Source organism: Balaenoptera ricei, chromosome 7 (assembly GCF_028023285.1).
Source record: "Balaenoptera ricei isolate mBalRic1 chromosome 7, mBalRic1.hap2, whole genome shotgun sequence".
Taxonomy (NCBI): domain Eukaryota; kingdom Metazoa; phylum Chordata; class Mammalia; order Artiodactyla; family Balaenopteridae; genus Balaenoptera; species Balaenoptera ricei.
This window is the reverse complement of record NC_082645.1, coordinates 65556416-65583323: the sequence shown is the minus strand read 5'-3', so window position 1 is coordinate 65583323 and position 26908 is coordinate 65556416. Positions and strand designations below refer to the sequence as shown.

Sequence of the window (26908 nt, the reverse complement as noted above, 5' to 3'; positions counted from 1 at the left end):
CTTAGCACATGGCTGCCATACTCAAGGTTGCCTCATAGTCACAAGATAGTCACTGTAGCTCCAGCCATCGTGTTAATATTCCAGCAGCAAGAAGGAGATAGGGGCAAGGGCAAAAGGATGCACTTCCCAACTGAATAAACTCCCATTTAAGAGTCTTCTCAGAAGGTCTTCTTTCTGAATTCTGCTTGCACCTCCCTGGCCATTCCTAAGCTTAAGGGAGGTGGGAAGCCAACTAGCAGTCTCTGTTAGAGATACCACAGTCCTTGTGGAGTAAATGACTCCATCCCCAATGGGGCAGAAGTCATAAGGCTAGAGCCTCTTACTCCATTGTGTTCTAGCCAGGGAAGAACCCAACAGAACACGGTGCCTGGCACAGGTACACGTGTGACATATATAAATAATTATTAGTAATTTTCCAACTTGATCAAGTTACATACTAAAGCTTTATTTTAAAGGTGGTATTTTTAATGTAAATGTCTAAAAACATCTATCCAAAGAAGTCTTGGCTCACTTCTGTGTTCACCATTATTGTTTGATTATTTGTTTTTCAAAGCAAGTTTTAAAAACTGCTGGAAGCCTCCTGTGGTAGTTAATACATTATCTTAAGTAATTTAATGCAAATTAATTTTTACACAACCTTGGGTTTCAAAGGCCATTGAACTGGGGAGGGAAGGAGTGAGGTTTGGGGGGAGTCTGCTTACTGCCTCCCATCTGGACCCACAGCCAGCTCCATCTGCTCCCACGTGTAGTAACTAACACTTCAGCTACTCCCCTGCCAAACACACCATGTGGAGTGTAGCTTATTTTTTTACTCAGAAAAATGTTAAGATGCATAGAAAGATGTGTATTTCAGGTTTTCTAGAAGACTCAAAGGGATTATTTTAGCATTTCAAAATTCTGCTTTTGTACCATAACTCAGATATTCCATTGGGCTTTATGGTTCTTTTCTTTTCTGTGTTATTTCTGGATTTCATTCCCTTTTAATCCCACAATTCTCCTTTTCTGGTAGGGTCTTACAACACATTCATATCATATGGGAGCCACCGAAAGGTTCAGGGTAGAGAGCAGCCAACTCGGATGTGTGATTTTGATTGACCAGGATGGCTACAATGAGAGTTGATTGGACAGGACCCAGGGGAAGAAGCAGGGAGCCCAGGTAGGAGCTGCAGGAGGTTAAGGCAGTGGAGAAGGTGAGGGCAGCCTGAAGTAGGGTGGTAGAAATGGCACTAGACTGACACACGGAGACACTTTGGAAGTAGGATTGAGAGGACTTGGTGATAGTTTGGATGCGGGGGAAGAGGCAGAGGTCATGGATGATCTGTAGATTGCTGGGCTGGGCAGTTGGGTGGAGATGGTAATGCTTAGGTCCCTGAGGGAGTAAACCTGAGAGCAGAGGAGGGTTCGCAGGAAGGCATGAGTTCAGTTCAGGACAATCAGTTCACTGGCTCTGGCCTTTACAACACAATGGAAGAATGGAAGGTTGACAAGCCAATTGGAATTCTTAGCAACTACAGCATTGCAACATGACATGTAAAATTCAGGAATATGTCAGACTCAATGATGAATAATCTTTACCTTTGGGAACCAAGAAGGATTAGCAGTTCAACAGTTCACTAATTTAAAAGTTTGGGTTTGCTGCACAATTAGCGACTTCTCTCTGAAGTCACATAGCTTAAGTAGAAGCCTCCTTTGTTTCTTGGAGATAGGTACCCTTTACACATGTGGCTGGCCAGTCTCGAGAATTCAAGAGAATTTCAGGAGCTGCCACCACTTGCATGCGTTCTTGCCCCTTCTGTTTATGGTCTGAGCAGAGATGACACCAGCTGGTCATGTCTTCAATTACTTTCCTTTTCAAAATACCAACGCCCAAGTCAGCTTTTGGACATTTTCACCCAGGAAGTTAAATAATCATGGTAGAAAAGTGATCACATCTTCATTACGGGATATTGCCTCAAACAAGATATTTGAGAGGGGCTCCAAGTTTATTTTCATATTTTATCAAAAAATTGATATTTAAAAAATATTTTAATTTCTTTCTTCTCTGCCATGCATTGTATCTCTTAGTTTCTGATTATTTCTTTTGGGTAAGGTGGGGATGGAGGACAGCGGAAAATATAATTCTTATTGCCAACACTCTGGAAATACATGAGTCAACAATAGGAAGTAAAAACCATCTTCCCTCTTTGTCTTTTAAAAAAATAAATAAATAGCCAGCTCAGATAATTTCCTCAAAGTTTTTTAAAGGTATTAATAACATGGTTGGACATTTTCAGGGTCCAGGAAAATCTGGTTTTAATTTGGTGGTGTTCCTCTCTCCCCTCTGTAAGACTGTAGGTGTAGGGACTTTTTCTAAGAGCATGGCTTTCTCTGCTTGTTCCCCTGTCCCACATCTGCCTCCATCTATCCAGCAGTTGAGCTCCAAGAAGTGATTGTGGTCAACTAATAAGCACACATGGGGCCAGATGATAGCAGATGTGGATCCTGATGGCAGCGGGAAAGCAAGAGTCACACTCCTAGCAGCTTAGCGAACTGATAAAAACAAGCTCTCAGCAATAATGGTAATAAGACAGAATACTATATTCATTTCCCAAGGGGCTCATTCTCAGGTTGCTTTTATCGCAGGATCTTGTAGCAGGTCAGACCGTCCTGACCCCACTTGTCCTGGCCTTACCCCATCCTCCTGCCACTGCTCTGTGGGTGGAGTAGAGGAGGGGTGCTATTCCCAGAGATGACTGAGCTCGGAGCTAGAGATCCAAAGATGCAGGCCTTGTTTCCAGTCTCCCTTGGAGCTCATGGGCTAGTACCCAAGACAGAGTTGTTTAAAACCAATTATAGGGACTTCCACTGCTGGACCAGAGTAACAGGGGGAAAAGAAAACCACCGAAAAACAAAAACAAGCAGAAAAATACATAAAACAACAGTTTTCAGACACTGGGCAACAGGCAACACAATACAGTGATTCCTGAGAAAGGGGAACAAATGAAATGGGCCCTCCAGGTGCCCCAGCTTTCTCCCTGGGGAGGGTGTCCAGGCCACAGCACAGGGAGGGGAACCCAGGCAGAGCTCGATGGTCCCACTGAGATGAGGAGGCAGAGCCAGGAACCTGGGGAGGCCAAGGAAGTGAGTCCGCAGGGAAGAGCCGCAGAGAAGAGAGGGCTCCCGAGATCTGCAGAGGCCCCTTGCATCTTCGGTGCCGTTCACCCCAGGCATGTGAGGAAACCACTGATGCTGGAGAGCACCAGCGAAAAGGAGAAGGCAGAGTAATCCTCAGAGCTCGCCCAGGCGGGGGAGCAGTCCGTGGTCCCACCACCCAGAATTTTAGAGAAAAACCTTGACATAGATGAAGTTCTGGGTACAGTTCTCAGAAGATTACTGTCTCGGTAGTGGGGCCAGACTAGCCCTAGACTAAAGCTGCTCTGGACCCACCTAGCAAAGCTTAAAGGCACGCCTCAAAAGGATCGAATTATTATTTCCAAGTAACCATCAAAACTGCATTCCCCAATAAAACTGAGAAATGTTTAAAGAAGTTAAAAAAAAAGAAAAGAAAATCAGGAACGCAACAACATAAAATTCACAATGTCTGATATCCAATCAAGAATTGCCAGGCATGCAAAGAAGCAAGAAATCTGACCCATAATAATGAGAAAAATCAATCCGTACAGACTAAGAAATGACACAGATCATAGAATTGATAAAGAAGGACATTAAGACATTTATTACATTTTATATGTTCAAGAGAGTAGAGGAAAGATTGGGCATGAAAAACAGAGTCATGGGGCTTCCATGGTGGCGCAGTGGTTAAGAATCCGCCTGCCAATGCAGGGGACACGGGTTCGAGCCCCGGTCTGGGAAGATCCCACATGCCGCGGAGCAACTGGGCCCGTGAGCCACAACTACTGAGCCTGCGCGTCTGGAGCCTGTGCTCTGCAACAAGAGAGGCCGCGATAGTGAGAGGCCCGCGCACCGCGATGAAGAGTGGCCCCCGCTTGCCGCAACTAGAGAAAGCCCTCGCACAGAAACGAAGACTCAACACAGTCATAAATGAATAAATAAATAAATAAAAAAGAACGTGAATTTCTTTAAAAAAAAAAAAAAAAAACAGAGTCATGGAAGATATAAAAAAAGACCCAAATCAAACTTCTAGAAATGAAAACCACCATTTTTAAGAGGAAAACTACACTAGATAGGATTCACAGCAGATTAAGCTCTGCAGAAGAAAAATTCAGTGGCATAGCAATAGAAAATTGGAATTTGATCCCTCTCCTCTCTCTATACTCCAGATGCTAATTTCTACACAGTGTGATTAGTCTCACTCAAGCATTATCATAATGATGTTGTTCCACAAGGTTCTGCTTTCACTCCCTCTCTGAAACACTGCAAATGATGAGGGAATCAACCTAATTATACATATATACATTTTATATATATATACAAAATGGTACCATGCTTATATATATATACATACATATATATATATAATCTATGTATTTATGCTTACATAGGCATAAAATGTTTATTGAAGGATACCCAAGAAACTGATAACATCAGTTGCCTCTAGGGAAGGAAACTAAATCTCTGGGGCAGGGATGAAAGGAGATTTTAACACTATGTTTTGTACCCTTTGTATTCATTGGACTAGTGAATGTGTTACTTATTGAAAACATAAATAAAATATGGAATAAACTGTACGTGCTGGTCACAAGTGGACTCAGCAGTGGAGTGTGAAAGGAATCAGGAAGCAAGTGGGGCCCCTAAGCCACCTGGATGACTAGGCGCCCAGGGCTGTGTCCCCAAGTGAGGCAAGTATCCAGGGTCCTGTCTGTGATGGGCCAGGGTTGGGAGCTGCAGTGAGCTTGGGAGTCTCAGCGATATCCATACACAGCCCAAGTTGGGTTCTGAGGTCAATAAATCAATCCTAACCTACACTTGGAGCAGCACATGAGTCATCAACCTACTGCTCGAGCTTAAAGGGAGAGCGCCCCAAGGATTAGAACCATCAGGTCGATTACAGGGATGTAGTTTTCAGCTCAGTATAAAGAACAACATTCTAAAATCAGAACAAAGAGTAAACCGACACGCCCAGCCAGGGAGGTAGTGAGTTCACTGCCTCCGGACGTGTTTAAACACTGAATGGTCACACCACGGGGATGTCACGGAGGGGACTCAGCATCCTGTGGTGGATGGTGCCACACACATAACCTTTAGAGTCCCTCTGTGTGTATAGGGAGAGTGGGCAGATGGGTGATGTGTCCCCTTTCTCTTTTGCTAAGAGAAGAGTTAGTCAAACGAGACAGAGACCAGTAGCATTTGCACAGAACTCATCGGGTGTCACTCGCTGATGAGAAGTTTGTAGGAATATCCATATCTTTCTAAATACTGGGAGCAATTCTCTTGCTGATGGTACATTGCACGTAATCACCGTAAACCTTGGAATTTAGGTTTGTGGATAACCCTTGCCTTCCTAATATTCTATTAGCTCCATATTCTTCCAGCTAACTGCATTTATATAACAAATTTATAGTGTAAGAATAATTCTTCAAGATGAGATTCTTGCTACCTTTGCCTAGAACCAGCACCTGACTAGAGGAAAACGATATTCCAGTGTGGCAATTCTGTGTTTAAGGAGAATATGAAATAAAGAGAAGAAGGAATTCTGAGAAATAATGTACCCCCCCCCAAAGAATTTTTTAATTCAACACAAAGAAAGCAAGACAGAGAACAAAGAGCTAGATAAAGCAAAGCAATCTGGTTGGGGCTAAGCCAAATAAACTTAAATAGTTTAAGGAATAAATTGGTAGAGTAATTCGAATCATGGGCAGGTGCTATGAACGTAATTTAGTAAACGCTCGGGAACCTGCCAAGGAAGAGAAAAATGTGTTGCTTTTGAGATCATTTCCCAGCAGCTTCATAAAAGAAAACTGATTACAGGAATTTAATAAGTAAAACAGAGCCAGAACTATAGTAATCAAATGAGTTTTTAATTACATTTCATGCAGAAAAAAATTCCAATTTGTGCTCCTGGGATTAAAAAAAAATAAGTTCTAGAGAAATGCTTTTGTGGCAGGAAAATAACATAAACACTAATTTCCATAGGAATTATAGTAGTTTAATTAAAAGGCTTGATCAGAGCGAAGAGGAGCCAGTGCCAAACTATACTAAAAACCATGGCATTCGTCGCCACCTCTTACACTGTTGTCTAAACAAAAACACTGCATTGAGCAGAACACAGGCACCTGCATTTTTCTCATGGATGTAAAGGGGATTTTGATCACCGCCTCAGTTATTATGTTGCTGTGATTTATTATCGTATGGAATAACAAATACATCTGATTTCAGATTAGACGTTGTTGCTTGGTGTGATAAACATCGCTTATGAAAGCGAGAACATGCTGTGTTTATGGGACACAAGTGTGAGGGGACATCGCCACGGTGGAGTGCTCGCCGCTCAATAGGATCCCTGCGTATTTCTGGGCTTTCAACCCCCCACTTACCTTACATCTCGTTACACTTCACTTGTATCCCTGAAACTCCCCAGAGCGGAGGGTTATTTGAGGGGATACTTCAGGTCCTCCTAACAGGTGGTTTGCAGTCATGCTCAGGGGATTCCATCCTCAACAGAAAGAACTATTATTCTTCCTGTTGGAGGACTTCGCTCTGGAGCACCCACTAACTATGGGTCCGGCTTGGAGGAGGCTTTTCAGGAGGTGTCCTGCAACCACGGTGGTTTAGTCACCGGTCACCTTTTGTTCCCCTTGTGATGAATGAGACACATCTGCAGGGTGTCTCCATGGGACTGGGGGTATAATCTGTGGCCACAGAACGCTGACCCAAGGCATTAAGCGGGACCATTACCTTTCCAGGGGCTAAAGCCCCGCAGCCCCGTGATCCCTGTTTCATTCACTGCTTTGTTCCACCAGAGGGGTGACCCACATTTTGTGAGGCTGGAAGTTTGTACCATTTGGGAGTTGGGGACCCTTTTTTAAAAATAACACAAAATTAAGTGCAAAAAAGAAATATTTAGAAGGGTCTCCTAAAAGTGAGGACCCTGAATCCTGAGTTTCCTTAGCCTTGTGGTCAGTCGGCCTCCAGCCCCACCCTACATTTTCTCTCCCTCCTCTCTCCTGCACCCCTCCATCTGCCCCTCTCTTCCACACCCCTTTTTCTTTTCTCTCGTGTCTATTTCCATGCATGTTCTCACGTGATCTGTACATTTAGCACAGTCCCCAGATCCTGCGCTTTACAAATGAGCTCCTCTCATCTCAGGATTTTACCTGGCCTTTCTCATTCACGTGAGTCCACCCAGAGTCATCTTTGGTGGAGCAAACGGTAGGTTTATTTTTGTAAACATTTCAGTCCCTGATCTATTGAGATCTGGAGCCCTCCCTTGCAGGCAAAGATACACATACTAGTAGACCGTGTGAGCTGGATATTTTGTTTCCTGTTTGATGTGAATTTAAAACAGGATCATAATCAACTTGGCTGGCACCCCCTGGAGGAGTGCACAGACATCTGTCTTATTTTTTCATTTTCTGTATAAGCTCTATTAGTACAACACAGTGGTGCTAAGTGCATGTTTACTTCTTGTAAATAGCTCATGTTTACCAAAATAATCATCACTTTCATTTCTTACAGCCAGTTGCCATTCTCCTCACAGCTGAAAGCTAGAAAATCATGGCAGTGACTCCGGTTCCTCTCTCCCCCACCTGCTTTTGTTTTATTTTAGGCTTTGGTGAAGGTCAATGTGAAACTGAAGCCGATGCTGGATTCGGTGGCTGCCAACAGAAGTAAGTGGGAAGAGTTGCACCAAAAAAGGCTGCTCATCTCTTCGGCTGCCTCTGCCCCCTCTGTCAATCTCATGGTGACAGGAGATGACAGAGACTAACCCTCCAGGTCAGCTGCGGCTGTGAAATGACTGCGTCCTCAGGAGCCAGCTTCGGTCCCACCACAGCATTCTTTTGTTCCTTTAAGCTCAAACAGACATAAAGTCTCAGGGTTGTGCTGGGAAGCATGCCTGGGCTTTCACCTTGCAGTGTGATGTCAGCAGAAAGGACAGAGGAGGAGGTGGGGCAGGGAGCACATGCCCCAGGATGCTCACCTCTCCCTGATGAACAAACATGGGCTGAGACGAAGATTCTGGGCAGCGGGCCACTTGGGTCCAGGACCTGAGGACGGTTGGCCCTGCTCACTCTGAGCCGAGGGAACGTTGAACAGTGAAGGCGTCATTAGCGCTGCTTCATGTTGCGTATGGCTGTTCTGTTTGTTACAAGCCAAACAATGCCTGCCTTTGCATCCTCTCCTGAGCTCCCCCTTTTGCGCCAGACTGTCCCAAGAATCCCAATTGGTATTCTGTAGAGATATCTTATTTTTAATCCTAAAGCTTCTTAATGATGGAGCAGAGCCTTTAGAATTGCCTACCTAAAAGAGAAACTATATTATCCTTACAAAAACCAGCCATTCCCAGTTTTCCCCTAAAAAGGTCTATAGTAGGAAGACAGCAAATGTGTTTGTCTGATTGGCGTTTAGACAAGATTCATAACACTGTATTGGGATTGTGGTCCCCTTTTTCAGTTTTTTAATTCAACCTTCATTGTAGACCAAGTCTTCTCCCAGAAGGAATGGATTAATAGACTTCAATTAAAGTAAGGGTGAAAGGAAATCTATAGGTGGATTTAACACAAATGACACATGAACATTCAGAACTATTTCCAACAGTGAGACATTTCACAGGACACAGCAGAGCCACGGAGAATGATCACTGACTACCTGGAGCTCTCCTAGTGATGAGTTTCAGTATAAAATGTAAGGTTACTACCAGTACCAACCCAAAGCCAAATGGAAAGGTCCCCAATTTTGGATTTTTCCTTAAGTGTAAGATATAATGCTTGAAGGGTTAAGAAACAACAGTCTAGGCAGAGAACAGATATTCTATAGAAAGCTAGGTTTATGGTAGATAAGAATAAGCTATATTAAATAGATGCAATGACTAGAAAGCTGAGAGACTGAGGACACGGTATGCCTTATCCAAAGAACGCTGGGCCAGAAGCTACACTTGTACCCTAGGTTTGGCACTATTCTCTGGATGGCTTTAGACAAGTCACTTAACTTCTCCCAGCCTTTTTCCTCATTTGTCGAATGAGATTACACTAGGAAATTATTTTCAAACATGATTTAACCTTAGAACTCTTTGTTCAAATAAATCTTACAAAGAATCCCCAAGACATAAAACATCTAAAAGCCCAAGTCCTCAGTTTGAAGCTGGGTTGGGAGAGCCAGAGCCCCTACAAATCCTCATTTCTTTGATTACATACCTAGTAGCCCATAATCGGGCTCTGAGGAGTTTGAAAATCTCTGGACCAGATGAACCTTGAAGTCCATTCCAGCTCTAAAAAAATCTAAAATATACAAACCATTTTTGTTCTTGTTGTTGCTCGTCTGTGTCAGTTATTAACTTTACTACTCAAAGAAACAGGGGCCAAGTTCCACCAAGGACATTTTTTTCCTGGCGCATAGTAGACATCTGGGAAATGTTTAAAGAATGGGTAAATTAAAGTACCAAAACAGAAATAAGGGAAGAGCAGGTGCCCATGGGGAAGAAGGAAGATTCTATATGGACAGAAATAGAGTAAAAGAAAATTATAAACCAGGCAAATGGGGGGAAGAGGAGGAGGAGGAGGAGGAAGAAGAGGAGGGGGAGGGGAAGCAAAAGAAAACAACTAACAAGGAAGAGATAGGGACCGAGGCAGGTGGTAAAAGAACTGATAAAGGGAAGGTGAACATTAATCCAAACCAAGAAAAATGGCATGTCTTACCAAACAAATGAGGGTACAGAATCCTATCATCAATTGCCTAGAAAAGAGAGATACTTGAGCAGGGAGGGGGTTGACAAAAGAGAGAAGGAAGGAGTAGGAACCCTAAAAAATAATGTTCCCAGCTACCTTTTACAGCTGTCTCTGCGGGGAAGACTGGAGAAACTAGAGGAGAAAACGAGTGCAGGAAAAATTGCCTCCACAGAGCAGGTAAGCGGAGGTTGTTCAGATTTATGGATGTTATTAAGCCAGTTTTCTGAATCACTCTGCTATAAAGGAAAACAGCTTCTGCCGGGCTGTCTCCCTCCTTCAGGTGAGGAACAAAGCGGGGGTGGAGGTAGGGACAGACCCTGGTCGTGTGTCTGCAGCTCAGAAGCACTGCAGGTGTTTCTAGCTATTGTGTCACATCATGTTTATATCACAGGTGGGAATTGAAAATCAGTCCATGTGAGGCAGAGATGAACCCACATCTGTCATCCTCCCCAACGATAAATAAATAAATAGCCCAGACAGGCGGATGCCAGTGTATCTAGAGCAAAATTCGAAAGCATGTGCTTTATGATAAAACTAGACCCAGGGTCCAATGGAGACTGCAGGTAGCTACACGCACTGTGGCTACCCTGAGCGTTGATGCTGCATATTGCTAAGGGGAATGTAATTTATAGCACAAACCCTACGGCTTCCACTAAGGTTGAGTTTTCCTCTCATTTTCTTGCCTTTTTATTGGCTTCACTGCATGGTTGCCAATAGCAACACCCACTGGTAGCAAGAGGAGTTCAACACCATTGCAATCTGCCATACAGTGGAGCCCTGACAATGTCAACCATCAATCAAGGAGCTGTTTGTAATTGCCTCCATCTATTTCTCCTGTCTCGAGGTATCTTTCCTATTGGGGGTCAAAATTCAGAAACTGCTGACTAATGCCCCGGTCTGTTCCTCCACAACCATCAAACAGTAGAAAAGAGGGTAGCAGCCTCCCTGGTGCCAACAACCCAGAGGGGTTAGAGGTTGAACTGTTGGGCGTTTGAGGTATTTTTAATCCTTTTCTAATGTATAACTTTCCACGAATTTGGGGTATGTGTGGTTACCCATATAATCTGCTTTTCCAAAATAGAGAAATTTTCCCAATCCTTATTATTGTTTACTTCCTATTGGAGGAAGGCATTTGAAATGTGAGCCTTCTTATAAAACCTACAACTGACCAGATTATGTGCGCTTCCTCAGGTCTCTTGGCATTAATGGTTGAAATGACTTCATCCTACTTTCTCCATGAAGTGTATTTTTTCAGGCAGGCTCTTTATAATTTTATTAGTCAGTGTGTGGAAAATACATGCACAACCTACAATGTAGCTGGCAATCCCAGCCAGGAGGGATGGCTTGGCAAACTGTAAAAGGCACTACCCCAGTGCACAGTGGATGGGGCTCCCCCAAGCCTGGCCATCGGCCAGACCTGTTATCTTGGGACTCTCAGGTCTCGGGTTTTCCACTTATAAAATAAAAGCACTGACTTTTATTCAGTTCATTTCTGCACCAAAGGACCAAGCTGTATTTAACTTTAAAAAATTGTTCCACATAACTGTCTTATTCACTCTTCTCAAAAAAGATAGGAGCAAAGAGGTCATCTCCTCACTAAAGACAAAATAAAAAGTTACATATATGGAGCAGATATAAAAACAACCTTATCACAGATGTGTCTGAGCCTGCCTCTAGTGATCACAAAAGACATGGTCATCAGTACATGGTTATCGGTACAAAAATATACCCTTTCATTTCATAAAGGACAACTTTAGATTATCTCATATCATAGATATCCCATAAATGGTAGTCAGTTTAATTTACAATTTATAAAGTGAGTCAAAAGAAGTTAAAAATTGCATGTGTGCTTTCTGTTTCTAAAATCTAAGCTGTCTACCCATTTCCAGGTATTTTATATTTGCATACACATTGGATTGGGTTGGAAATAATCTTTAAAAGTTTGTTAGTGAAATAACATTATCTAATATTAATGCTACAAGAATTCAGTTGCTTTTTTCATGTATCAAAATTTATCATATTTGATCCACCTACCTGAAGTCATTGAACAGAGTCGGCTCAATTTACTTTGTGGTAGAATTATTTTAAAATCCATTTCTCCTGCTGACTCTTAATGAATTGCACAAAGATAAAATACAGTTTCATCCCCATTAATAGTGTGAAAAACTCCTCTCAAGCAGGACAGAAATCTAAACATATTAAGGGAAGATTTACATCTAAAGAAAAATGTTTTGGCTGGAAAAAAATAAACACTCAAAAAGGATTCATTAAAGCAAAAGAGCAAAACCGAATTTGGGACCCTAAAAACTCTGGCAATGCCAGTGAAGTTTCCTTGTCTGCTTCAGAATAACAGTCTCTGAAACTGTTGTTCTGCCGCATGCTGTAAAGAACTCCCAAAATTCAAGTGTCACAGGAAATTAAAGGTTGAGTCTGATGACAAGAAGGCCAAAATTTCATAAGTTTCGTAGGTGAGCAATAATAGAATAAAACACATAGATGGCAGAAATAAAGTGGTGTGTCTGGGGAATTTCATGTTGAGTACTTGGATTTAACAATGCCTGAGGTCCTGCTTACGTCGCTTGTGTACCTTTTCCTCAGCTGGTAATTTGGTGGTGTACATCTTTTCTAATTTAATTTTGAATGTTCTTGCATATTTAGTCCATCTCTCAACAGTGCTAAAGATAAGTTATTTATCTGTGTAGCATATCTCTACCAATGTCATTGAATGTATACACTGGCACAGAAATATGTTTGTTTTATTAAGTAAATGAAGTATTTGCTATAAAAAAAAATGTGTTTTTTCAGGCCACCATTTACCTTTGTGTTCATTTGCTGTGTGTGTACGTCTGTGTATTAGAATCTCGATCATTTTTTTCTTTAGATTTAGATTAAATCATATTTAGATGAATTTTAAAAAACACAAACAGCATTGTATGGAAACAGGAGTTTAGGTTTTGGCTAATCTCATTCCGTTGGTGAAAAATGCTTTTGCCATTTTGATGTACAATCATCTAAAAAGGATCCCCTACTGATTTGCTTCCTATTATTGTTTTACACAAAAGAAGGGAAATATGTCTTCAACTGAGTTGTCTGCCATCACTCCATTTGTGTAGATTTCCCAAGCTGAGGTGTCATTATAAGAATACTACATTATACACTGTTTGCCCATTTCACAAGCATCTAATCCATGATTTTGAAACTGCTTTAAGAGACCTAAATATCTTTGTTTTTAATAAAATGCTTAAAGTTTAACTAAAGCTCTGGAATAATCTTTATTTCTCTTAAGAAGTACGATTTAAGGACTGAACGAGGCAAGCATGCATCCGAATACCTACGATTTAAATTTTGACTGTCAATTTAGCCCATTAACCTTGTCCTGATCTGTGATGTTTGCCTGTGTGAGAGGGATAGTGGGACAGCCCTGTCCACAGAGCATTTTAAAAATGACAAAAGGTTCTTTGAATTAGTGAGGTTTTTCTGGAGGGATAAGAGTCTGCAGCCCAATGCAGACGGGTTCCTGTGTCTGTTACAGATTGCTCAAATTTGCGTGGGCAATTACACAGGGGGATCGCATCGATGCAGGGCCTCCAGCCACTGACGCCATACAATTACACAACGGCTTCGGTACTTAAACTTTAAAATTCTTAACACCATTGTGCCTGTTCTATTAGAACTGCAGCAAATGATCCAAAGCCAATTCAAATGACTGGAGAGGAGGTGCTCAGGGGGAGAGGGAAGAGGTGCAGTGTGGCCCCTACTGGCCAGCTTAAGCAATCACCAATCCCCCGGTGCTGAGGCGGCCACAGGCTTCTTTGTGCTTTGCAGTCCATGCTTTTCAAGTGAGGCCAACAGTTAAAATTACCTAATTCACAGAAGGGCTGTGAGGATTAATGAGGGAAGTTAGGCAAAGCAGGACCTGGTCCTGGTACAGAAAGTCCTGCATAAACACAGGGGCTTAGAGTAGCTCTTTGTTTGGATGGTTGATTGATTTCTTTAAATGTAAGTATCCACAGTTGTGCCTTCTCTGGTAATTCCATTTATAGACCATGTTATTGTGCTCTTCCTAATAAGTTAATTTAGGTAATAAGACCACAAGCCCCCAAATATAAGCTACTTGATTTTTTTTTAAAAAAGGTATATCCAAGAAGGAAATCTAATTAAAATATTAATAAAGCTGGAACTGCCAGTGAAAGGAGAATTCATAATGAGGTTAAATGTCTTACCATCTGAGCATAAATGTTCCCAAATGTTGATTTGGTATAGAATTTTTCCAAAACTCTTAAAAGATTAAACAGATGCTCCTAAAAGTCAATCAGTTATATTACCAATTTGACACTAATTTATTCTTTCTGCCTTCTTTATGGTGGAAGATTGGGGGATGGGAAGGAAGAAGCAAGGGGACTGAACCACCAAACTGGCCATCCTGAAGAAAATGGCCTGGAATGAAAGGGAAGAGAAATACAACTGGAAAATGGTTTTGCAGAAGGTCTTTATCAAGGAAATTGTCTGACCACAGCTGTGGTTGTTGAGATGTTCATAAATTACCAATGTTTACCAACAGGAAGTGATTACATTTAGAGGATAAATAAGAAAACATAACTTCCAACTAGTTTTAAAAGAGAATGTCAAATAGATTATACATACAAATAGAATACGGAATTTGGTCATCTCACATTTTGACAGGCAGAAACATAAGCATGTTAAGAACTTTTAGCTCCTACACATTTTGCCCGAATGGAATTCTTCTACATGGTAAACATGCCTCCCTCTTTGCAGCAAAATCCACCCTGAGTCCAACACTGCTTTCCTAAAGTCTAATTCCTTTCAATAAGGCACTAAATCTTTTTATTGCAACCACAAAATTCTTTCTTATTGCTAGAAATGGTACAATACACTAACTTTTTTGATACATGCTCCAGCTTTCCAAGATTCTGTTGGAAACAAAATGATCCTTTATGACATTTTATAATATTCCACCCCATTTACTGCTTTCCAATATTTCTATCATTAATTAAAGGGCCTTCTTTCACCATCCCCCTCCCCCAGAACCCCTAATCTATTCCCCAACTGCCTGTCATAGACTAAATAAAAGTCAGTCTATCACAGCAGCAGGGATGGTCATGCCAATTTCACAGCATGATTTGTGCACTCATTTCATTTTGCAAATGACCCTGCCCTCCATCTGTCTAAGCCGAATGTCCTGCTTTTTCCAAGCCAGGCCTCAGGAGCAGCAGTACATGAAATAAAGAGGAAGGTACAGGACGTCTCCCTCCTGCCCGCTTCAGCAGCCACACTCACAGACAGGTACCAGCACAAAGAGGGGACCCTCAACTGATGCCTGTAGGGATTGGAGAAATTTGGGGAAGAGCAGAGATTCCTTCTATTTTGCTTACATTCCCAAGAAGCCATTTGAAGGTGAATACTTTCATGGTGCCAATACAACTCTGAAAATCAGACTGATAGACTAAAGATATAAAAGGCAATTTCCCATTTCCATGTTCTGTCATGTTACCTTGATTTACAATAGCACCTCACCCAAAGTATCAGGTCGTACATAAGGATTTTAAAATACTGAGCCTGAGTTTCCAAGAGACAAGTGTAGTCAGGCAGCCATAAAGGTGAAGATCCTCCCCCAGCCACCTACCCACTCCCCAATTACTGAGCAGCGCTAGCAAGCATCCCTCAACCCACATACCTCCCTGAGTTGAAGGTCCTAAAAGAGTGCACCCAGACATCAGGTTGAAAGAAGCCTCGGAATAGAGTTATGGTGGACCCCATCAGCTGCTTTCTCTGGGGCTCTTAGGTGGGCCAGAATGCCACTCAACCCGTCTGAAATGGGTACAGTTTGTCCCTTTCTCAGTATTCATGAAGTGGAAGGTTCCTTGTCTGGTCCCACCCAGAAGGACAGACCTCTGTCAGTTTCTCAGCAGGGAAGACTGAATGAGTATATAAAGTCAGTTGCTTTACGATACAAGCAATCATATGCCTGCAGAAGTCTCCTGCCAGCTATACTGGGTGACTAGGAACTATACCACCCGCACTAGTTATTTCCTAACACCTGCTTACAGCTGCAAATCAGATCTGGAAGTTCAAATTTCTACTGCGCACACCAAGTTGGTTCGTTGTTTTAATGGAGGAAAAAAAGACACTAATGTTCCAGCATACAATGTGGCAGCAAACACTGGGCCTTTACAAACTCATCTATAGGAAATAAATGGAATAGGTTACAAGCAGTCACTGTTTCCTACTGAAACTAGCTGCTGGATATCATGGCACTGCTGCTAACTACCTAGCTGTGTGGTCTTGAGCAAATTATTGAAAACTTTCTAGTGCACAGATTCCATACGTGTAATATACAGATCACACGGTGGTCGTTAAGATTAGAAATAATATGTGTAAATTGTCTGAGGGCCATACTATATGGTTGGTGTTGGCTCTGGAATTTATACGTAGAAAAGATGTTATGGGCAGCAAAAGGACTTGCATTGAAGCCTTTAAGTATATAGCAAAGACATGATTTTATTCATACGCCGTTTATCTTAGATACTAGACAGTCCAATGCAGATCATGGACGACCAATGGAGATGCAGGGAGATCAAGGATGACTGGTTTCTTATTTGTAGTGAAAGTTGGAGGGCCAGGCCAATAGATATGGCCAAGATTAAACGCCAACATCTGTTCAGTAATTGGGTGAGGGGGGAACACCTGGATCTAAAATTAAACGTCTCCCAATACCAGATAATATTCACAAACCATTTCCCATCATTAATTTGTGGAAACGACAAAAATAAGAACTATTATTACCCTCTGCATTTATGTCTTAGAAAGTGTGCCCTCAAGGCAGCTTAAAAAGAGAAGCTACTCTTAATTCCAGGAGAATGCCAAAGAAACATTCCACCTTTTCCTTCCCATTAAAATACAAAAACAAACCGCGAAACGACGCCATTGGTATGTATTACAAAGTGTATAAGGCTAAAAACGCAAGGGATTTCAGACCGCCAATATTTTTTCCCCGCGCCAGAGACAGGTGACACAGCAGGCAGCCAGCAACTCTCAATCAACCTCAACACTAAAGAAAAGCGAGTGAAACCTCATCTCCCCGCAACCGAGGGTCCGTCCCGCAGAGACTACGCCTCCCAGCATGCAGCGCGGCCACGTCCCGACGCCGGCGCCATCGGACCGGTGCATGCCGGGAAGTAGAGTTTCCGTTTCTGAAATGCCACGAGGCCTTTCATCTCTCTTCATGGACTCACGACCTTCGCAACCCAGAGCCTTCGAGAGCCAATACAGTAGTTTAATTATTCACCTCAGTGATTCCTTTATAGTCCTTACGGAGTTTTTCCGTTGCAAAGCAATATCCGGACAAGCAGCCTTCCGTTTCCGGTTGGCATGTTGCCGTGGTAACTGGGATGCACAGCCGCGGAGGTTATGGCGGGGCTGAGCAGTGCGCCCATCCCCGACGGGGAGTTCACCGCGGTCGTGTACCGGCTCATCCGGGATGCCCGCTACGCCGAGGCCGTGCAGCTGCTGGGCGGAGAGCTCCAGCGGAGCCCGAGGAGCCGCGCCGGCCTGTCGCTGCTGGGCTACTGCTACTACCGCCTGCAGGAGTTCGCGCTGGCCGCCGAGTGCTATGAGCAGCTGGGCCAGCTGCACCCGGAGCTGGAGCAGTACCGCCTGTACCAGGCCCAGGCCCTGTACAAGGCCTGCCTTTACCCAGAGGCCACCCGCGTCGCCTTCCTCCTCCTGGACAACCCCGCCTACCACAACCGGGTCCTCCGTCTCCAAGCCGCGATCAAGTACAGCGAGGGCGATCTGCCCGGGGCCAGGAGCCTGGTGGAGCAGCTACTGAGTGGGGAAGGAGGAGAAGACAGCGGGGGCGAGAACGAGCTCGATGGCCAGGTCAACCTGGGCTGTTTGCTCTACAAGGAGGGACATTATGAAGCCGCATGTTCCAAGTTCTCTGCTGCCTTGCAGGCTTCGGGCTACCGGCCTGACCTTTCCTACAACCTGGCTTTGGCCTATTACAGCAGCCGGCACTATGCATCCGCGCTGAAGCATATCGCTGACATTATTGAGCACGGCATCCGCCAGCACCCAGAGCTGGGTGTGGGCATGACCACTGAGGGCATTGATGTTCGAAGTGTTGGCAACACCTTAGTCCTTCACCAGACCGCTCTGGTGGAAGCCTTCAACCTCAAGGCCGCCATAGAATACCAACTGAGAAACTATGAGGTGGCCCAGGAAACCCTCACAGATATGCCTCCGAGGGCAGAGGAAGAGTTAGACCCTGTGACCCTGCACAACCAGGCGCTAATGAACATGGATGCCCGGCCTACAGAAGGGTTTGAGAAGCTACAGTTTTTGCTCCAACAGAATCCCTTTCCCCCAGAGACCTTTGGCAACCTGTTGCTGCTCTACTGTAAATATGAGTATTTTGACCTGGCAGCAGATGTCCTGGCAGAGAATGCCCATTTGACTTACAGGTTCCTCACACCCTATCTCTATGACTTCTTGGATGCCATGATCACTTGCCAGACAGCTCCTGAAGAGGCTTTCATTAAGCTTGATGGGCTAGCAGGGATGCTGACTGAACAGCTCCGGAAACTCACCAAACAAGTGCAGGAAGCAAGACACAACAGAGATGATGAAGCTGTCAAAAAGGCAGTGAATGAATATGATGACACCCTTGAGAAGTATATTCCCGTGCTGATGGCCCAGGCCAAAATCTACTGGAACCTTGACAATTATCCAATGGTGGAAAAGATCTTCCGCCAATCTGTGGAATTCTGTAATGACCATGATGTGTGGAAGCTGAATGTGGCTCATGTTCTGTTCATGCAGGAAAACAAATACACAGAAGCCATAGGTTTTTATGAGCCCATAGTCAAGAAGCATTATGACAACATCCTGAATGTCAGTGCTATTGTGCTGGCTAACCTGTGTGTTTCATATATTATGACAAGTCAAAACGAAGAAGCCGAGGAGTTGATGAGGAAGATTGAAAAGGAGGAAGAGCAGCTCTCCTATGAGGACCCAGAGAAGAAAATCTACCATCTCTGCATTGTGAATTTGGTGATAGGGACGCTTTATTGTGCCAAAGGAAATTATGACTTTGGTATTTCTCGGGTTATCAAAAGCTTGGAACCTTATAATAAAAAACTGGGAACTGATACCTGGTATTACGCCAAAAGATGCTTCCTGTCATTATTAGAAAACATGTCAAAACACATGATTGTGCTTCGTGACAGTGTTATTCAAGAATGTGTCCAGTTTCTAGAACACTGTGAACTTTATGGCAGGAACATACCTGCTGTTATTGAACAACCCCTGGAAGAAGAAAGAATGCATATTGGAAAGAATACAGTCACTTATGAATCCAGACAATTAAAAGCTTTGATTTATGAGATTATAGGTTGGAATATGTAGTAATGTCTAATAATGACTTTTATCAAAATGGCTCTGTTAACTATACATATTTGCAACTCTTTTATCTGTTTGTCCTTTGGCATCTTCACATTTGTTATACGTTGAAATTTGTACACTTTGAAATTATAATTAAAATAATTTAGATGTATCTTTTGAGAAACCTCACAAAAGAATTATAATAAAAAGAACTTGAACCCTAGAAGGATTTATGAAAAATTCAAAAATGAATGGGGAAGTGTGTCTAATAGTATTTGTAATGCCTATGTTCTCTCTCCTTTGTATCTTTTGTGTTTTGCTATATCCTGAAAAAATCCTGCATGAGAAGATTATATCATCCAGGGACCAGGCACTATCAAGTCCAGAACTCAGTTAATGTATAGAACATCTGGACATTAATAATAAGGTTTCACATTATACTTCAACAATTTACCCTTCAGTAACACTAATTGGTAATGCATATATTTTGCATAGATTTTAGTATGTCTTGGCAGAATTTTCCAACACAATTGTAATGCTTTATCTAACAAAAATTCCTTATGTTCTAAATTTTTTTTTAATCTGTAAGATTCAGTAGGAAATATTGTGCCATAGTAAAACTATGGTGCTATGGTGTGGGAACAATAAACAATTGACAAATTTCCATGGTTTTCTTTTGTCCATTTGTTAATAATTTAAATATATGATCTTACTCTTTTCATAATTGATCTTTAACAGTGATTAATAACAAGTACCCTTAAAACTCGGTTCTTAATTCTTGTTTCTATTTAAGACACATTAATACTGGACTTTGTTTTTATGTTGTAGCCTTTTGGAAAAGGAAAAATATTCTACGCTATTCCAATGACCCTATCAAACTCTCCTACTCATACCATAGAATGGTATCAATGGATTCTGAAAACTTATCTGTTAGATTCATAATGCCAGTTTCATAGTCAAAACTCAATAGTGTTTGGGGGTTCTCACTGTGAACCCCACTCATTCTGCACAGACATTTAATTTTCTATAAGCTACAAGAGCTTTACTGTTTGTTTCCCCAACCCCTTACACCTTTGCTCTTCATAAAAGTAACTGTCATGCTCACTTGATCTGGTTTAGAAAAAGTCAAAAGCATTAGGTTGAATCATATGAAATTGCTGATTTTGAAAGTTTTCAGCCTATAAAAATAGCAATTCCCATGGATCAACCTAATAGCTCTTGATGAACAGTAGGAATTCCTGCTATGATAATTTTCTTTTTCTTTCACAGAGGAAACAGCTACATAGGTACCCAGATAAAGCGTGCTGAGAATAGTTCTTCTGCAGCATGACATCTTTGGGTACTCAAATTCTATCGTAATCTGTGTGAGAATTTGGCTCATAGTGACTTCTACTGCATGGGCTGGAATTTATGTCATCTTTTAGTCTGTTATCCGAGCTGGTATCATTTATCTAGTTGATGGTGATGGTCTCATATTTGGAAGGAAATTCTGAAGGGATTATTAAATGAATTAATATGCTGTACATTGGAGGAAATTTTCCATTTGCTTAAGAAGTATAGAAAACATACAGTGTCCTCACTCAAGTAAAGGACTCCTTTCCAAACCTAGTGGTTCCTTCTATTACAAATTAACTTCTGGAGCATGTAAAGAAAAAAATATTTTACAGTTTTGGTTTTCCTGTTGGCATGTTAACTGGGATGCACACTCAACACACCTGCTGTTACTGAACTACCCCTGGAAGAAGAAAGAATGCATATTGGAAAGAATACAGTCACATTTGAATCCAGACAGTTAAAAGCTTTGATTCATGAGATTATAGGTTTGAATATGTAGTAATGTAGCAATGTCTGATAATGGCTTTTATCTAAATAGCTTCGTTACTCCCATTTCACACATTTTAAAAATCTATATTTATCCTTGACAACTTTACAGTTGTTACATTTGAACTTTGTACACTTAAAATTATAATAACATATATTATTTGATGAACTTTTCCATTTTTTTAAAGAAGAGTAGGGAGCATGCAGTATGAGCTAAATCACTTTTGCATTCTCTCTGCCAGTAACAGTCACCAGGTCTTGCCCTCAAGCAACAATTGCTAGAGTGACATCTTGTATAAGCAAGTAACCGTAAATAGCAGTTTCTATTCTACTTTAGGCTGTAGAAAAGGGTGTGGCATGAGCCAAAGAACTGCTAAAGTGGGTATGTTTGCATTCCTCTGGCGACCAGTATGTAATGGTCCATGGCTGGACCATTTCTCAATCAGCAAATAAATATAGGTTCATTGTGCCATCTCAGGATAGACCGTACTGTCCAATAAGACCAATTCTCACTTTAATTTTTGCCTCCACTCCATTTTTTAGTCCTTCAACTTTCTGGGTCTCAGCAAAGTTGAGTATGGACCCTGGCCTAAGCTCTTTTAGAAGTAGAAGTACTAAACCAATGAGAATTGGTATTTTTCAGGTATGAAGTTTGGTCCATGACTTCATTTTTCTTCCATAATTTGGTTGCTTGGTTGGTCTTAAGTTTTATAATCAAAATTTCCCTTCATATTCCAGTTTTTATTTTCCAGAATTGATTGTGCCTCCTTGTGAATACTAACAAATATCAAGTGTGGACACTTTGTGATGTGTTCAGTATAGGTGAAAATGAGCACCGAACTGATAATGAAAAGACTAAGGTATGAGTTCCAGACTTTCCAAAATCAAGTTTTAGGACTTAAGAAATTCATTTACCCCTTGAGATCCCAATCATTCGAACTACTAGACTCTCTTCACAGTTACTTCTGGCTATAACATCTGATTCTGTATAAGTCATATAGAAGAAAGTTGCCTTCTTTTACGACCTGAATATATAAACAAGTCACTCAGGAACACAATATATATTTGTATTATAAATGAATGTTTTCTGGTATTTTGACTTATGACAGTAAACGTTAACCCCTCAGGTAGATGTTTGTTGTTATTGTTGGATGCTATAACATTTTGACTACTACTAAGAAATTTGTATTTTTGTCTTTTTTTTCACTTGGAGATTTGCTTACAGCTCTAGCTATGAATGTACTGTAAGGCAGTCCTCGTTCTCTGCTATGGTTGTGCATAAATCAAGAATTTTGTAAATATTTAGAAATTAATTCTCTTAACTTCCCTCTTTTAGTTTATCTACTAATGTCTATTTGTTGGGGATGGGGAGATGTGATTTTAATTCTTCCCCAAGATGATATACCAAAAATGATACATAAATGATATATACTCCAGGAGTTTTATTAACAGGCTATTATAATATGCATTTTTAAAATCAATTATTCTTGAAATAATTAAGAGTCTCTCCTACCCCTGAAGGCCTCCAGCTGCCGGTCTGCCAGAAATCTGGAAAGAGAGGAACATTGAGGTGAAGATGAAACGGAGCTTTAGCTATGTGATTTACTTCACAACCCACCTTGGATCCCCTTCATGTCCAAATCTCAGTAGTTAATCAAAGGTCTGCTGCCATTAATAGAACAGCAGTAATGGATAACAGATGCCAGAGCTACTTCTGTAACTAACTCATTCAATCAAGTCATCAGTCCTCACACCCTTGTTTTATTTAATACAAGGAGGTCATGCAGACTTTCCAAAAGGACAAAGCCACAATGAGCAGGAAGACAATTTCTAGTTTATAAAGCTTTTTTTGGAGCTGTTTCATTCTTTCTTTTTTGCCTTCAAAAGGTCTGTTTAGAAAAAAAAAAAAAAAAAAAAAAGGTCTGTTTAGGAGGTAGTAGTGTTTACTGCTACAGAATGTATCACAAGAAATGAAAAATCTCTCTCCCTTACCACACCCCGCCTTTCCTTTTTCTTTTTATCTTTTATTTTCTCCCTTTTGTCAATTACAGGGACACTTTTCTGATAGCTGTCGGCTGAAACCACAAGCAGGTATAAAATATGCATACCAACGTTTTAGCGATGTCAGGTAAGCTAGCGCTATGATTATCAAGGCGACTTTAGAAACCATTTAACCATGCATCTTTGCACATTGAAATCACATTTATCAATAAAATGTGACTCTCAAATTAGTAAAGCCAGAAGAAAATTTTGAAAGGAATCACTAAAAACACTGGATCTGTATATTTTGTAGAACACAGTGAGCTGTATTTGTATCCTTGCAGTAATTCCTATACTTTCGTTTAAACTCTCTTTGACCTCAATAGAAAAACAGTGACCGAAAAAGATGTACAATATTTTTATTATTTAAAATGTTCCATGACATTGGGAATTAATTATACTCTGAACTCTAGTGTATACTTGCTTTTCTGCATCCATAATCATTTTATATTGAAAAACAGAGCCAGGCATTAGCCAGAAGGTAATTAATTCATTAACCATAGGTATAGTGTGGTCTTTTTTTTTAATTTTTTATATCATGTATAATATGGTCTTGTTTTAATATTATCTTGGTAGGAGGCTGTGTGTGGGCAGTTTGAGGAGATTATTTTATACCTGAATCCCCCTATTAATTGAGGTTCTTTTGGCTGTTTAATTAAATCACCTCCCTTGGATTTGGGCCAAGATTGATCCATCACATACTGAAATCTTGTCTACAACAAAATATGTACATAATAGAAAAGGAATTGCCTTCATAGGTAAAAAATATTAGAAAATAGAGTTCTATACATATTTCTATCATGAAAAATAAGCATTTGTTAAAGTAGGACCAGCCAATAACTTGATTGTGAATATTATTAGGTGAACATGTACACTGAGTCCAAGTCCTTGTCCAAAAGTGAAATTTGCACATATTTGTGAAATTAAGCACATCATTGTCAATGACTGGATACCTCAGTTCAAAAGAGCAAATGGCTAAAATTGCACTGTGCTAACAGGACCCAAGTAAGCTATGTGAGCAAGCATTTATTGCTATTATTATTTTGTTTCCAGTTATTTTATTACAAGAGGCAAATGCATAAGATAAAAGACACATGACTAAAGGTTTCACCAGCACTCATGGCAACTGCTCTAAAAAGTATGTCCACAGAGTGTCCACAGACTCTTGAAAAGCTTGTCAAGACTCACCAGGAAATTACTGGCTGGTTAGTATTTCTGTCTCTGCTGCATATGGTGAGAGGCTATTCTGGGAAGACTCAACCTCTTGGTCCCAGTTATTCCAAATTTGCCAAAGCCATCTCCTATAATTTATGCTGTTCATATACGGAAAGGAGAATATATACTTTGGAGACTAGAAGGTGTTTAGTTCATCTTTAAGTCAGGAAATACAGTGTATATATCTCAAGAGATGGTCACACCCTAACACTGTAAAGCAAAAGCTTCAGGAATCAAATCATAACAGAAACATTGTTTTTCACAGAACTAAAACAAAAAATTTTTAATTTATATGGAAACACAAAAGACCCCGAATAGCCAAAGCAATCCTGAGAAAGAAAAACAGAGCTGGAGGAATCAGACTCCCTGACTTCAGGCTATACTACAAAGCTACAGTAATCAAAACAGTATGGTACTGGCACAAAAACAGAAATATAGATCAATGGAACAGGATAAAAAACCCAGAATTAAACCCATACACCTATGGTCAATTAATCTATGAAAAAGGAGGCAAGACTATACAATGGAGAAAAGACAGTCTCTTCAATAAGTGGTGCTGGGAAAACTGGACAGCTACATATAAAAGAATGAAACTAGAACATTCTCTAACACCATACATAAAAATAAACTCAAAATGGATCACAGACCTAAATGTAAGGCTGGACACTTTAAAACTCTTAGAGTGAAACATAGGCAGAACACTCTTTTACATAAATCGCAGCAATATCTTTTTTGATCCACCTCTTACAGTAACGAAAATAAAAACAAAAATAAACAAATGGGACCTAATTAAACTTAAAAGCTTCTGCACAGCAAAGGAAACCATAAACAAAATGAAAAGACAACCTACAGAATGGGAGAAAATATTTGCAAACAAAGTGACCAGCAAGGGATTAATCTCTGGAAAGCTCATGCAGCTCTATGTCAAAAAAGAAACAACCCAATCGAAAAATGGGCAGAAAATCTAAATAGACATTTCTCCAAAGGAGACATACAGATGGCCAAAAAGCACATGAAAAGATGCTCAACCTCACTAATTATCAGAGCAATACAAATCAAAACTACCATGAGGTATCAACTCACACCAATCAGAATGGCCATCATCAAAAAGTCTACAAACAATAAATGCTGGAGAGGGTGTGGAGAAAAGGGAACCCTCCTACACTGTTGGTGGGAATGTAAATTTGTACAACCACTATGGAGAACAGTATGGAGGTTCCTTAAAAAACTAAAAATAGAACTACCATATGATACAGCACTCCCACTCCTGGGCATATATCTGGAGAAAACCATAATCTAAAAAGATACATAGACCCCAGTGTTCATTGCAGCATTATTTACAATAGCCAAGACATGGAAGCAACCTAAATGTCCATCAACAGAGGAATGGATAAAGACGATGTGGTACATATACAATGGAATATTACTCAGCCATAAAAAAGAATGAAATAATGCCATTTGCAGCAACATGGATGGACCTAGAGATTATCATACTAAGTGAAGTAAGTCAGACAGAGAAAGACAAATATCATATGATATCACTCATATGTGGAATCTAATTTAAAAATGATACCAATGAACTTATTCACAAAACAGAAACAGATCTACAGATATCGAAAACAAACTTATGGTTACCAAAGGGGAAACGTGGTGGTGGGGGGGTGGTTTATAAATCAGGAGCTTGGGATGAACATACACACACTACTATATATAAGATAGATAAGCAACAAGGACCTGCTGTATAGCACAGGGAACTCTACTCAATATTCTGTGACAATCTATATGGGAAAAGAATCTAAAAAAGAATGAATATATGTTTATGTATAACTGAATCACTTTGCTGTACACCTGACACTAATGCAACATTGTAAATCAACTATACTCCAATTTAAAAAAAAAAGAAACATATTGCTAAAAAGAATTCTGTTACAAGGAAATACCTGATACCCACATATGCCAAGGAATGCCATTATTTTGTGCGTTTACTAGAAAAAGTAGTTAGTAGAGCATTTTTGTTTCCAGGTCTTTTGTTTTTGTACCAATTCATTACGTATAAACTGTTTCAACAGAATGCCAAAGAACGGTCATGAGCTATAAATGATCTGACCAAGATGTTAAGAGTACTTATTAGCCCCTTTCAGAAACTAGGGAGACTTTCTGACAATGTATATGAGATTTATAATGAAATGATTGGCAAAACTGTAAAATTATTCTGGAAATAATAGTGTGGAATATAAAATGGAAAATCATAAATGCATTCTTCTACAGTATTTATAAATATGACTTAAATAGATTCTTTAAGTTACAAGTTGGGTATTATGATAAACATTTGGAATGCATCTGCAACAATGAGCCCGGGGCTTGGACTAGCTCACCTCTTGAATCAGAAACCTGAGGCTCACAGACATTAATACGACTTGCCCCAGAGCAAATAGTGGCCAAGCCAGGATCAGAATCCAGGGCTTCTGGCTCAACTCCTGTGCTCTTTCCACTCGACCTCATTCACTCCTTAGATTTTTTTTTCCCAAATTATTCTGACCCTATAAAATGCTAAGCATTTCGTTTTCCAGAACCATAACTTTTACTACTTT

At 40.8% G+C, this 26908-nt stretch overlaps 2 protein-coding genes and 1 long non-coding RNA gene across 3 annotated transcripts in view; 2 read left to right on the top strand and 1 right to left on the bottom strand.

Moving 5' to 3' along the window:
* The window catches only part of PDE11A (phosphodiesterase 11A), a 423612-nt gene extending 415730 nt beyond the window's left edge, over positions 1 to 7882 (top strand). The window contains exon 20 of the mRNA XM_059927271.1: positions 7724 to 7882. Within this exon, the coding sequence (XP_059783254.1) occupies positions 7724 to 7882 (159 nt within the window). The remainder of the gene's footprint in view (positions 1 to 7723) is intronic.
* The window catches only part of LOC132369046 (uncharacterized), a 76910-nt gene that overhangs the window by 2383 nt on the left and 47619 nt on the right, over positions 1 to 26908 (bottom strand). The window contains exon 3 of the long non-coding RNA XR_009504226.1: positions 22576 to 22610. This is a non-coding gene — a long non-coding RNA (uncharacterized LOC132369046). The remainder of the gene's footprint in view (positions 1 to 22575; positions 22611 to 26908) is intronic.
* On the top strand, positions 17069 to 19332 carry LOC132368569 (intraflagellar transport protein 70A). Its single transcript, XM_059927272.1, has one exon. The coding sequence runs from the start codon at positions 17268 to 17270 to the stop codon at positions 19263 to 19265; it is 1998 nt and encodes a 665-aa protein (XP_059783255.1). The 5' UTR covers positions 17069 to 17267; the 3' UTR covers positions 19266 to 19332.

What these genes read in the sequence shown, in the direction of transcription:
- LOC132368569 (XM_059927272.1), top strand. Translation starts at nt 17,268, where the DNA reads ATGGCGGGGCTGAGCAGTGCGCCCATCCCCGACGGGGAGTTCACCGCG.